Source organism: Leguminivora glycinivorella, chromosome 24, assembly GCF_023078275.1.
Source record: "Leguminivora glycinivorella isolate SPB_JAAS2020 chromosome 24, LegGlyc_1.1, whole genome shotgun sequence".
Classification (NCBI taxonomy): Eukaryota; Metazoa; Arthropoda; class Insecta; order Lepidoptera; family Tortricidae; genus Leguminivora; species Leguminivora glycinivorella.
The window spans coordinates 1228210-1242803 of record NC_062994.1 but is presented as its reverse complement, the minus strand read 5'-3'; the positions used below and the strand labels follow the sequence as shown (position 1 = coordinate 1242803).

The 14594-nt window shown below is 38.1% G+C and overlaps 1 protein-coding gene across 2 annotated transcripts in view; it reads right to left on the bottom strand.

Moving 5' to 3' along the window:
- Positions 1-253: 253 nt before the first annotated feature.
- The window catches only part of LOC125238651 (synaptic vesicle glycoprotein 2A-like), a 37480-nt gene continuing 23139 nt past the window's right edge, over positions 254-14594 (bottom strand). Inside the window, exons 13-17 of one of the 2 annotated variants that reach the window (XM_048146030.1) lie at positions 12987-13136; positions 12117-12169; positions 11856-11886; positions 11474-11504; positions 254-265 (exon numbers count right to left, since the gene is read on the bottom strand). In XM_048146030.1, the coding sequence (XP_048001987.1) occupies positions 12989-13136 (148 nt within the window). In that variant the 3' untranslated portion in view covers positions 254-265; positions 11474-11504; positions 11856-11886; positions 12117-12169; positions 12987-12988. Of the gene's footprint in view, positions 266-11048; positions 11505-11855; positions 11887-12116; positions 12170-12986; positions 13137-14594 lie in introns of those variants that run through there. The other variant, XM_048146029.1, reaches the window with a different exon arrangement.

The following is a 14594-nucleotide window of genomic DNA, read 5'->3' as shown; positions in this document are numbered from 1 at the left end:
AGTTGATAATGTTTTATTAAAATTTGTGTTCTGTTATGTTTTCCTTTTTTTCCCGTTTTTTGTGATTTATGTGTATTCTTGGTTTTTTTATGTAAATAGTTTTATTTTTTCTGTCTCTTTTCTTCATTTTCTTTTTCTTTTTATTGTTGTGTGTTTGTTATCTGTCGTGGCATCACCGAATGGGCCCTACGGAAGACCAGCGCTGGCTTCCAGCTAGCATTATGCTGAGTTGGGTCCATTTCGTGATGCGCACTTACTTAATGTTCTGTTCTCTGTTTTTTGTCCTATTCTTGTGTGTACATGTACGTACGTGTTTGTGAGCGTCATGAATAAATGTCTTTTATCTTTTTATCTTTATCTTCAATTCACAATCCCTGCCAAAACCTATGTAGCCCATCGTACGCTGCTATGAACTCCGTCTGAATTTGGGCAAATTTAATCTACCCGATGAAACGGGCGATACTATACACACCGCAGCACAAGTTAAACACGTCTCGAGATATCGAAGAGCATTAAACTTTTTTTTGGGGTGTTTGTGGAGTTATTTCCTTCAATTTCGTCCTTGAAACCTTAGTCCTAGGAACCACGGTTAGGATACGATTTTTTTAATTCCTAAATCATCCAAAATGTGACATTCACAGAATGGCATTTATTTATTTATTAATAATACTTAAATAAACATTCCATACAATAAATATCATAAACTAGGCAATTAAAAAGAGAACTAAAAATCTAACTAGAAAGAGGGCCCCTGAGACATAGTGCCCAAGACGCTGGCAGCATTTCCTCGCTGGCGTCGAGACCCTCGGTCCGTGGGGCCCGTACATACGAAGCGCCTGGCATCCGCTGGCTCGTTGGGTGGTCGACATTCGAAAAACTGCGGGGCAAATCTGGATAAGACTAGCCCACTAAGGCGTAAGTTTGACGACCGGTCTGGCTCAGTCGGTAGTGACCCTGCCTGCTGAGCCGCGGTCCTGGGTTCAAATCCCGGTAAGGGCATTTATTTGTGTGATGAGCACAGATATTTGTTCCCGAGTCGTGGATGTAGTATTCATTCATTCACATTCTTACACAGATTGACTGAGCCCCACGGTAAGCTCAAGAAGGCTTGTGTTGTGGGTACTCAGACAACGATATATATAATATACAAATACTTATATACATAGAAAACATCCATGACTCAGGAACAAATATCTGTGCTCGTCACACAAATAAATGCCCTTACCGGGATTCGAACCCGGGACCGCGGCGTAGCAGGCAGGGTCACTACCGACTGCGCCAGACCGGTCGTATTATATATTTATTTATTTATTATTTATTTATTTATCTTTTACATTCGAATTTTGTATTAAGTATCTTCAGAACCATCTTTAAGAATCGTATCTCGTGTACTCGGCATGGCATCGTAAACGCTGTATGATCACGTAGAAATATTGCATTAAAATATAATCTAGCTCCCCCCACGGGGTGGGGGGGTTTCACGGGTTCCAAGGGGGTACACGAGTTCCGGGGGTTTTGTGAGACGAGAATCGTTTAAAGGTGCAGTGGGTTCTATCGCGTTTCGCAAATCCATACTTTTAAGCTTTTTATATTATAAATGGGAAAGTGTGTGTGTAAGTAAGTAAGTAAGTAAGTAAATATTCTTTATTGCACCACAAGGATAACAGATTACAAATAGCAGACATTAAACATAGGTAGCAACAGGCGGTCTTATCGTTGTAAGCGATCTCTACCAGACAACCTTAGGGTAGCAGGAAATAAAGAATAGACATTTGTAAATGGTAGTGCAAGAAATAATTAAAGGAATAGGAAAATTACACATACACTAAGTTAAATAATTATATACACCAATATTAAAAATAAAATATAAAAATAAATAAATTAAAATAAAATATCATGTACACAAACATACACATATAAGTATTAATACATACAGAAATGCATACACACATACATACATACATAACATAACATACACAGCAGCAAATTAAGGCAGAGATAGGTAATGATTATTTAGTAAAGTTTTGAAGCTAATCTCTAGCGGCAGGCCGTTCCACCGCCGAACCGCTCGAAACGTGAAGGAGTAATTGTAAAACTTTGTAGAGGAAGGAGGAGGAGCAAGTTGATATTGTATCTGTTTGTCCGTCTTTCACGGAAAAACAGAGCGACAAATTGACGTGTGAGAGGTTGTATGATGGTGCATTCCGCAATTTCCTTATAATAACTAACACCACAGTATAATAAAGAGTACTATCGTACAGTATGGCCACTCCCGCTCCCCTCTGAAAGCACCGCCCACCCCCTCTCGGTTACCTCACAGTTACCCTTAAAGGGATAAGCTCGCCTTTGTACATAACCGTTATAATATTCTCTGTGCATGTAATTTGTTCTGTACAATAAAGTGTTTACTACTACTCTACTACTACCGCGTGTCAAAACGCGAACAGTCGACCTGTCATCACTCATACTAGCATGGTACTCGTTCGCCTACACGAGCTTAGACTGTGTGCTAGGAACGCGCCTCTTTCATATATTTGATCGCCAGTGTCCGAGGTGTGCTAACGTATAAAAAGATATAGGTTTGAAAAGTAAGTAGGTCAGCGATGAAAAGTGTGTAGAGGTCATTATTTTTGCACAAAATACTAACTTATCTTATTCTACTCATTTTCTTATTCAGTTGTGCGAGTATATATTTGTTTTGGGCAAAAATTGAAATTAATGTCTTTAAACCCCTTTTGTAGAAAATATTATTTTCAAAATACGGTTTCATAATTCATTCTTTGTCGCGATACCTATTGCCAAGTAGCAACTCAAGACAAAACAAGACATCATGAGCGCCATCTAGTGGCAAGTAGTATAACTACGTGTTATTCTGTTTTGGTTGTAATGCCTCACAGATCCGCTAGATGGCGCTTTATGCGAATTAATATTTTATTAATTATATTTCATTAATTAATTTGTGAACTTAAAGGCAAAAAACCTGTTTTTAGTTACTATTATTTCCAAAGTTTTTAAGTATATCGTGTCAAACGAATAAATGGTTATCTATTAAGATCAATTGATTATAAAATAAAGATTATAGGGCATCTAAAATAAATAAAAAATGCTGTTATGTTGAAAAGACAATTTTATTTAACTTATATATATTTACAAATAGCATTACCCAAACATTTATCAGTCCATACTACATCTTTATCATTTCTGACGACACTATTTATATAAAAAATAAAACATTTCCGGGCCAGCAACGCGCATGTGTCACCTCTAGAGTTGCAAGTAGGGAATGCAGAACCGGTACCAGTCCCAGAACGGGACTGAGATTTCCCAGGTCCCGGTCATAGCCGATGAATACCTACCACGCGGGACGAGTCTAAGGACTGTATCGTTAATTATAGGGACACAACAAACCTCGTCTAAATGTTGACATGTGCATAATTTTGTATTATTATGGTCCGAGAGTATGATCTGAAGGTATTGGTAAGTACTATTTGATATAAGAAGGTCTGATATTTTTTTTATTTTAGGGACTTTATGGTACTTTCATTAAGGTCTAGCAAATACATTTCGGACAACCCCTAATCTGGCTTAATTTGAGAATATCTCAAAGACTTTTTGAACGATTTCGACAAACAAAGGTTAATATGCTGCCAAAATATATTTTTTAAGAGTCCTCTTCATGGTTGTTCAATTGGGTACTTGCAGAATAAATGCGGTGAATTTATATAATTTAAAAAAACGCATTTTTGAGCAACGTTCCGGTTTGCCGTAAATTTTTGATACAAGCAGGATGAGAGAAATAGATAAAAAAATTAGGCATAGGCCAATGTCTAATAGACATTCATGGTGTTTGAACAGTGCCTAAACCAGATCGATATAAACAGTGTATGATAGTTAAATTCGACATCAAAGTCGGAGTTAGCGTAAGCACCATGCCACATTCTCTAAATGGCCGCCATACACAGATCATGAACTTTATTTTTTTTAAATAACAGTGGCTAGACTATGTCTAGATATTCTGCTTTGTGGATCATGTGTCGTTGAGGTTCGCACTGTACAATTTTTTTCGCAATTGTGTCGTCTTGTACGCACTTTGTGAATTTTCTAGTAGCATTTGTCCGAAATCGTAATTGGTACTCGGGAGGATTAAGTCAATGCTGTCTAAACCACATGCTTTACGTCGAGTTTCTAGGACAAAATGCGTACCTTATTATGTACCTTATTAAGCCCATGTCTTGTTATAAGAAAAAAATATAATAGCAAATAAATACGGCTACTCAAAGTTGTCCCCATATTTAACGATACAGTCCTTAACGCGTTTAAAACTATTTACATTGCACCATTAAATGGATATTACATCGATTGCGTTCAAATTTTGAAGTGATTGAAAGCGTTTTAGTTTGTAATCTTTGTCCATTTTTCAGTACCGAAGAACCGGGATTTCTAACACCAGTACCGGTACCCAAAAAGTTGAAAAATCCCGAGATTTCCCGGCACTTTTGATTCCCGGGAGTATTCCCTACTCAAAAATCGGCCCCTTGAACTTTTTAAATAAATATTGTCATTTCATTCTTCATTCACTGTCTTAATGTCTTTATAATAAATAATAATTAAATATTTCGATAAAACTAATATTATTGCTGGGTCCGATATAAATGAACAAAAAATGTCTACTTGAAGAAAAATACCTATTTTCATTAGACTTGTATGTGCTTATATTGACCGGGATATAGACCGTGATTACCTTTTTGACTTTTGTCGAGCTCCCGATATTTCGACGCAGTTGCATGCATCATGATCACGGAAAACTGAAGACGGGTGAATGTCAGACCATCGAGTTAGAATGCGACCTGTGGCCCGTTTCTCGAAAGGTACAGTCCTTGTATTACAAGTGTGTTTCCATGACAACCCATACGATTTGACAGTTCGCGCACTTGTAATACAAGGCCTTTTGAGAAATGGGCCACAGGGGCCTATTTCTCAAAACTGTAAGTTACAAGTTACAAGCGAAAGTCTTTTTCCAACTTGTCATAATTAGACATGGATAACCACTTGTGCTTCGAGAAATGGGCCCCAGTGGTAACGCTGAAGTGAACGCAGTCGACACGCGCGAAGGAGGGTAGATTGCGCGCTGTCTACGCAACTTTGATATCCACCCGCCTTCGTCAGTTTTCCGTGACCATGATGCATGCAACTGCGTCGAAATATCGGGAGCTCAACAAAAATCAAAAAGGTAATCACGGTCTATATCCCGGTCAATATAAGTCTAACGAAAATAACCGTGAATCATTCAAAACACATATTCGCAATTTTACTACAATAACTTATTAAATAATCATACAATATAGCATTTTCAGTCAAATTTAAAAGGATATGTAATTAAAGGTACTAAGTGATTTTCAAATTAAATGTGACTTTCCATAGAAAAGGGTCTCATTGATTCAAATACGCTACCTTTCCAGTACACATAGCGCTACTTTTCCGCACTAGTGCGCAAACTTTAAAAGGCCATATCGACTGTAAAATGGCGTACGATACATGTGCGAAAAGGGAACTCGTAGCTTTCGAATGTCCTCTTTTACGTACTTGTATCTCTTCAAATAAAAATTCTGACAAAAAGGTTCCTACAACTTGAAGTATATGGACCCTTTTGGTATGAACGTCACAAATATAATATAAAAACTAATAATTAACTAAGTGCAATTCGTTGACAATAGAAATACACTCAAAAGCTACGATAATGTAACTAAAACTAATAGAAATCCATATACAGTAAGGATATGTAAAAATAATAATATAATACAACATAGAAGTCACATTTATCGGAAATTAAATATGTACAAGTTTCTAATGGGGTGGCAACGCGCATGTGACACTCTTTGAGTTGCAGGCGTCCATAGGTTACGGTGACCGCTTTCCATCAGGCGGGCCGTACGCTTGTTTGCCACCGACGTAGTATTAAAAAAATTTCTTTCTAAAAACTAACAAGTATTTTGACAATTCTCTATCTACATACAGATCATAGAGGAATGAGTAAGGGAAGACTTGTAACTCTATACATCAGTAATGAAAGTTATTTGTATAGGCATAGTTAAGTGACATCTAGCGACATCACGCGTCAACTAGCGTAAATTATCAGTACTGCTACTTGTCAATAGATGTCGCGACGAACGAAAAGTCTAATGCTCACCAATTTTCAGCTAATATTACAATAGTTTGCCGTGTGGTGACGGGTTAAGAATTTCACCACCCCCTTTCTTCCCGTGGGTGTCGTAGAAGGCGACTGTGGGATATGGGTTAAATTGTGGCGTAGGCGAGAGGCTGGCAACCTGTCACTGCAATGTCACAGTTTCGTCACAGTATAAAACCAGTAATAACTCTTCTTACAAACTTCACGCCGCGCGGTGTGTCCCCCTCCCTCCCCTCGCATGCGGCGAAAACATGCGAAACTGGTGATTATTGGGCTGGACAGTCGGGGCCGCGTTTGCGCGCTGTGTTGACGTGTTGAGTTCGGGAGAAAATGACGTCAGCACCGAAGACATATTTTCGTTACTGTAGTGTTTATGGGTGTATGGAAAGTTCTCAAAATGCGGAAATGTCATTCTTTAGAATTCCTAGACACCCAGAAAAGTAAGTGGTTGTTATCTATTTGCAGTGTTAGGTACATTATTGCTTACGTAAATGGCGTAAAAGTGAGATTTAAAGCTAGAATGACACATTAAAATCAATAAGGATTTATCTGTAACGACATTTAGGTAGATGCTGCGATCTATCTAGCTCGAAAGTTTGGTACCTACTTAAATATTGTGCAAACATCTATTCAAACATTTTATGTAAATATGATTTCGTCAGTATTTAAGAAACAAATACGTACTTGAATCTTTATTAGATAAAAAGGTAGAAAGAGCGTTGGTACTAGCATAGCGCCATACACAGTTACTAATACGAGTAGGACAGTAGGTACCTACGTTTCTAGTTCAAACGAATCTTTTTTTTATTGTGATGGATTGGGTGTATTCTAGAGAAAACATATAAAATGAACACTTAAATTAACGCTTTTGCAATTATTGTTACACAATCTACTATTGCGCGTATGAGAGTAATATATTTATAATGATTTTTTGTGTCTTCAATACTGACTAATGTGGTGTCATGACGTGGTATTGTTATACTAAAACCTACTTACAGTTAATAGTACCTATTAGATTTACAACAACTTACATTGTACGAAGTCGATTATAGTAACGTTGTACATGTACAACCCTGCGTGACCTTGCGCAGTAGTAACGACCGCGCCGCCGCTGCCGGAGATTAACTACTGATATATCCTTATACTGTGGTTTCGTTTTCTTTCAACCCCTTATTTGCCAAGAGTGGCACTGAAACATTAGTTTCAAGTGCTCTGCCTACCCCTTCATGGGATACAGGCGTGATTGTATGTGTGTTATATGTATGTATTACAATAGTATTAATCACTATTCAGTTTTCAATTCCTTCTGCTTGTAATATAACTTGTAAACTGTTCTAATACTACATTTTTGGTAGACAAGACACTATTGTCCCAGAGCTGTAACATTTCAGTAAGTTGATAGAAATCGTATATTTGTTTAAGCGCCTCCTTGCACATAGGGCCTAATCGATTCAACCAATTCGAAATTAATCGTTAGATTTGGCAAACGATACGTCTTAGCCACATCGCAACATACTTCAAAACAAATGTGTCAAAAATGTGAACTTACAGATCCGGGACAATATATACACCTAGTATCGAGTAATGGTACTGATAATTCACGCTATTTGACGCGTGATTGTCGCTAGATGTCACTTAACTATGCCTATACAAATAACCCGCATTTACTGATGTATGATTACAACTCTTCCCTTACTTCCTCTATGAAGCTACGGAAACTACTTACCATCGGGTGGGCCGTATGCTCGTTCGTTATCGACGCAGTATAAAAAAATAGATTTTTCCGTACAGATGGTGTTTTTGCCATTACTAGGGCGCAGTGGTTTATTTCTTATCAGGTCGAAATTTCAGAAGGCCATCTGTACTGAAAGTCGTACGATACACGTGCGACAAGGATATGAACTCGTGACGCCCTCCTTTCGGTCGAGTTTTAATTTATTGCCACTCGTTTCGAACTTGCTCCTTTTCACATTTGTAATGTTGTTTTGTGTGATTTTTGTATAGAAAAGGAACCAACAAATCCAAAAATACGTTTGATTTTTTTTACCAATGTAACATCTAAATTATATCATATTTTAATGTATTACTAAAAGGGCTAAAGGAAAATGACTTTGACTAGGCATATGGCTAAAATATTTACCAAATCAGTCACAAATGAGGAATGCTTTATATACAATACAAATAACGCCAAAGTGCGTTTTCAGAAAGGATTTCAAAGGCAAAAATCAAAGATGGCGGCTTAAACCATTAATATCGGCAGGGGCGGCTCACTCCGCGATTCTATCGCCGCGCTACAAGTACATGCCGGCGGCCGCGAGTTCGCGGCCCATTCAGCGGTAACGACCTTCGCGCGGCGCAATAGAATTCAATGTCGGCTGCTCGCGTGTGGCGCGTTTGTTAATGTAGATAAGAATTTAGAATGGCGGCATTTTGGGAACATCAAAGGAGTGAGCCTTCTGTACTTGTACTATTATATATTCTGTGATATCGATCGGATCGGATGATGTGAAAACGCACTAAGGCCCCATTTAGACGGTACGAGAACTCGCATACGAGTTTTATTACATTGCGATATTTGATGGCTGTGCAAAATGCGGAGGCACACTAACATTTTATCCCACCAGGTGGCGCCTGTGCAAGTGCCTAGACATATCACTGTCATTCATTTGTGAGAGAGAGAAAAATATAAAAAATAAAATAAATATTGGGGACACCTTATCAACTTAGCCCCAAACTAAGCAAAGCTTGTACTATGGGGTGCTAAGCGACGATATACATACTTAAATAGATAAATACATACTTAACATAGAAAACATCCACGACTCAGGAACAAATATCTGTGCTCATCACACAAATAAATGCCCTTACCGGGATTCGAACCCAGGCAGCAGCAGGCAGGGTCACTACCGACTGAGCCAGACCGGTCGTCAACAAACATATCACTGTCATTCATATGTGAGAGAGAAAAAATATCATTTTCTCGCTCTCACGTATGAAATTCTTTATCTGTGCAATGGACTAACAAGGTGGCGCCATCTATCATACCCTTTGAGTGTGCCTCCTCACTGTATGTAACCTCAACAGCCCGCAATGTAACTAAAATCGCATGCGAGTTCGCACGCCGTCTAAATCAGGCCTAACGTTTTAGAATACAGTTTCTCCATACAATGAATCAAATTAATGACATACTCAGAGCACACCAGCTGCGTTTACGCTGCACGCACAACTTACGCAAGCGGTGTGACATCTTTCATATACTTCTGTATATTACAACGTACACGCATTTGGTGTGCACTGGCCTGAATGAAATGTAAATATACAATTTAAAGTGTGTCTTTTCTAAAACTATAAAATAAATCCTCCGTGTGGTGACGGGCTAAGAATTTCACCACCCCTTTTCTTCCCGTGGGTGTCGTAGAAGGCGACTATGGGATATGGGTTAAATTGTGGCGTAGGCGAGAGGCTGGCAACCTGTCACTGCAATGTCACAGTTTCGTTTTCTTTCAACTCCTTATTTGCCAAGAGTGGCACAGAAACTTGAGTAGTTTCATGTGCTCTGCCTACCCCTTCATGGGATACAGGCGTGATTGTATGTATGTGTATGTATGTATGTTATATTTAACCCGACGTTTCGGACGTGACATTACGTCCGTGGTCACGGGTAGACTGGCTGGGAGTTGTCAACATCTTCTAGCTGTACGAGTTTTTCGAACTACCCGCACTTGATTGTCATCAGTCACTTTTACGCTAGGGTTGCCACTCTGCCTACATACAACACTCACGACATCCGATGGTATGGGACAGGAAGTTTTCTCACGTTTACACTTGCTAATCACTGCTGGTAGCCTAGCGGTAAGTAAGTCTTTCGTTCCGGAGGTCGCGCGTTCGAACCCCGGTTCGCACCAATGAGTTTTTCGGAATTTATGTGCGAAATGTCATTTGATATTTGCCAGTCGCTTTTCGGTGAAGGAAAACATCGTGAGGAAACCGGACTAATTCCAATAAGGCCTAGTTACCCTTCGGGTTGGAAGGTCAGATGGCAATCGCTTTCGTAAAACTAGTGCCTACGCCAAATATTGGGATTAGTTTTCACAGCGGACCCCAGGCTCCCATGAGCCGCGGCAAACGCTGAGATAACGCAAGGATATAAAATATGACTTTTTCGGAGTTATACAGGTCAATGTACGAAATTCTTCCAACTTTACCCATTAATCAAACATCATCATCATCCTCCTTGCGATATCCCGGTATTTGCCACGGCTCATGGGAGCCTGGGGTCCGCTTTGACAACTAATCCCAAGATTTGGCGTAGGCACTAGTTTTTTTTACGAAAGCGACTGCCATCTGACCTTCCAACCCGAAGGGTAAACTAGACCTCATTGGAATTAGTCCGGTTTCCACACGATGTTTTCCTTCACCGAAAAGCGACTGGCAAATATCAAATAACATTTCGCACATAAATTCCGAAAAACTCATTGGTGCGAGCCGGGGTTCGAACCCGCGACCTCCGGAACGAAAGTCGCACGTACTTACCGCTAGGCTACCAGCGCTTCTTACCCATTAATCAAACATGGCTTTTAAAATCTAAAACTTTTATATAATATATACACAATACACATATCTCTCTAACATTACCAATTCAATGATATAAATTATTGCTACATTCAAGAATAAGTCTAATTTTAATTTTACATCAAACATACTGTTTAGGGGCCGTCCACATATTACGTAATTACGGCACACCATTTTTTTAGCCCTCTCCGCCTCTTTTTTGTATTCCTTTAAAATGGGTTATATCACATTTAGTATAATTCCTCACACCTTACGTTGTTACGTAATATGTGAACGTCCCCTTTTTGTGTTAGTTACTTTTTTGAGTATCATAGAATCAGTCATACAACTTTGGTTTTAATTAGAAATGGCAAGTTGACAGTATTGCTAAAGGATACAGTTAAGATACATGTGCGAAGAGTAGGAAATTCGCAAGATGTCGGATGGAGCAGCGTTTTTTGCAGTTTTGCGCTACTTTACCGCACTAGTGTGGGAATGAGCACTTTACATGTCATGTCGGAAATTTTAAAAGCCATTATGTGAGTACGTTGTACAATGCACGTGCGAACAGATAATGCAAATTTAAAAAGATTTGTCGATATTTCCTCTTTTTCGCACTTGTATCGTAAATAACTTATTACGACTTTCTAATTTAATACAGGGATACCAGATTTAAAAACGATTACATTACACTCAATGTAAGTTTAGTTTTAACTATTTCTGTCTTTTTTTAACTGTGATGATATTATTTTTAACCGTCTATATACAGAGTGGGGCCTGTAACAAAAGCAAAAAATTAAACTGTAGGCTATTCTCCTTATACTGATCAACATTTGTTCAGCGACTTTTAAAAATAACTTGTATTTTGATTTTTATTACCCTTAAAAGTTTTTTCTAAGAGGTAATGTATTGCGAATTCTGTTAAGTCTAAAGTGTGACAGACAACGTCAATGACAACAATAATGGCGTACATTGAAGCTAATATTTATTTAGTATGAAAAATTAAAAATTTAAAGATTTCATAATTTTTAAAAGTCACTGAACAAATGTTGGTCAGTTTAAGGAGTATAGCCTACAGTTTAATTTTTTGCTTTTGTTACAGGCCCCACCCTGTATATAAGTTATTATAGTAACTAATATCGGTTTATGGGTCAAAAAGATTTAGTAAAAACGTCACTTCTGTGGACAATATTATGAAAGTTAACGACTCTGGTACATTCGTATCCCGTTTTTCGTATTTGAGTGTCAAGAACTAAAAAAATGTTTCCCGTCATTAGAATGTCGTCTAAAAATTAGCACTAGATTTTCTTAACTTTTGTAATGTCCACAGGAGAGATATAACCAATTACCCATACATTAAAATCTGTTTGACCCTTATATACATACTCGTACAATGTTGTCAGTCCGTATTGTTGTCGGGCGTCATCTCATCTGTAGAGAAAAAAAAATAGTTATATTACAGAAGACCGCAGCCAAATAGCACTAGACCCTACTCATAGTGTTGTGTTCCTGCCGGTGAGTAAGGCTGCCAGAGCTCAACGAGGGTGCGGTGCTGATGGCGGGAGGACTTACGGAACTAACTTGTTCCGTATATTGTCCTTTAGAGTCATCGGCAACCCGAACCCTCCTTGGAACTTGTACACTCCTTTTTGCTGTGTACTTAACACAGCAAAAGGGAATGTACAAGTTTCAAATGGGGTGGCAACGCGCATGTGACACTGTTTGCATTGCATGCGTTCATAGGTTACGGTGACCGCTTTCCATCAGGCGGACCGTATGCTTGTTTGCCACCGACGTAGTATAAAAAAAAAAAAATTACAGAAGGGTTATACCACACCTCGGACACTGGCGATTAAATATATGAAAGAGGCGCGTTCCTAGCACACAGCCTAAGCTCGTGTAGGTGAACGCGTACCATGCTTGTGTGAGTGACATATGACAGGTCGACTGTTCGCGTTTTTGACAGGCGGTAACTGTGAGGTAACCGAGAGGGGGTGGGCGGCACTTTCAGCGGGGAGCGGGAGTGGCCATACTGTACGATAGTACTCTTTATTATACTGTGGTTATACTTATGAAAGAGTATTAAATAATATGATTTGATTTTTCACTTCTCATGGTCAAAAGCACCTTTATGTCGTGCGTAGACAAGAGAGTGCCTAAAATCGCATTCACATTTATTGAGCAATAAAATGTCTCTCTTTCTAATAGGCACCGTGGGTCTTTAGTCTAGAACGTTCTATATGTGTACCTCTATCTGAGCCGGGCGGCACAAGCAGTGGCGGCTGTGGCCAGCACGGCGGTCAAGATGGCGGCGGCGGCGGGCGGCAGCGCCCACAGCCCGCGTACTATAGCTCCGCCCGTGTACGCCACTGACATTATGAGCCCGTGCGCACAGCATCTGAAACAACACGTTTACATTAATAGGCTAGACATAAACATTTTATTAATAATATTATGAATATTACACGTTCATCAATAAAATTATTTAACAGCTATTAAATTAAGATTAACACAATTTCAGTCTAATTATAATTTCGAATTTTTAATTGAAAGACTAAGCTACTAGACTTATATCGAATTTGGCACAACAAATGATTGTATTCTGCTGTCCCAACTAACAAAAATTAGTCTTATAGTGGCTTATAATGCCAAAAATAGTACTCTTATAATAACCTTGTAAACCCTTTACAAGAGGGCATTTGGGCACACCTTATATGGCCAAAAACCTTATATCCCCCTTGTAGTTGCTATATTATTAGCTTTCTTATCTTGTACGTGCTTTATTATGGCATGCAATAAGAAAGTTAACCTTATAATGGCAAGAAAAGTGCTTTTAAAAGGCTAATGTACTAATAAGAATCATATTTAAAGCTTTAATAAAGGCAATTATACTTGTAAGAATCATATTCAAAGCTTTAATAAGGGCAATAGCTCTTGTACACGTTTTGTGATCATCAGATATAAGGGAGTAAAACTCATAACGGCGAAACAGGATGCTGTTTTAAAAGTTTATTGTGCTTTTCGTAGTGATTTATGTGTACATCATCATCAAGTCATCCATTTTGCAAGTTAGTAAACGGTAAGTTAACTTTTACATATTACAATTATTTGCTTATTTATTATGAAAACTGTGTGGGAATCCAATTTCATGGTGAAATGTGATATAAAATGTGTTGTATTATTAATGCGCCCTTGTATTTCAACGGTTTTGTACTAAAAATGCGGTTAATTAATATTGACATGTCTTGAGCAAGGCTGTTATAAGAGTAAAAGCAGTAAGCACATCATTTACAAATACTCTATAAGAGTAAAAACTTTATAATAGCCACCGGTGTTACTTAAGATTCGCCATTTTATATATCTTTAGGGTTCCTTCTCACAATTAGTTTTATAAAAACTTTTAATACGACACTTTCAAGAATAATGCCATTATAATTATTGTATAAGAGAAAATGTATGGCTTTAATTCTTTTAAACACTTTATAAAATGCTATAATTTGTTTGCTGGATAGACGTTTTATAATATGCTCCTATGAGGCATAAAGCATCATAGTTATCTTATGCATTACTTTTATAAGAATAATTGGCCATAACAAAAGCTTTTATAGTGCTTTGAATATTATACAGCGAAAAGGCATTTTAAATGGCTTCTATAAGAATACATATTTTTAAACCCTTATTGCAGTCATATAAATTGGACTTATTAACGTGTACATGGCCAAGTTATAAGAGTAAATGTACTATTGGCCAAATCCTCTTATAATGAGCTACTATAAGAGTAAATATTTTTAAACCCTTATTGCAGTCATATAAATTGGACTTATTAACGTGTACATGGCCAAGTTATAAGAGTAAA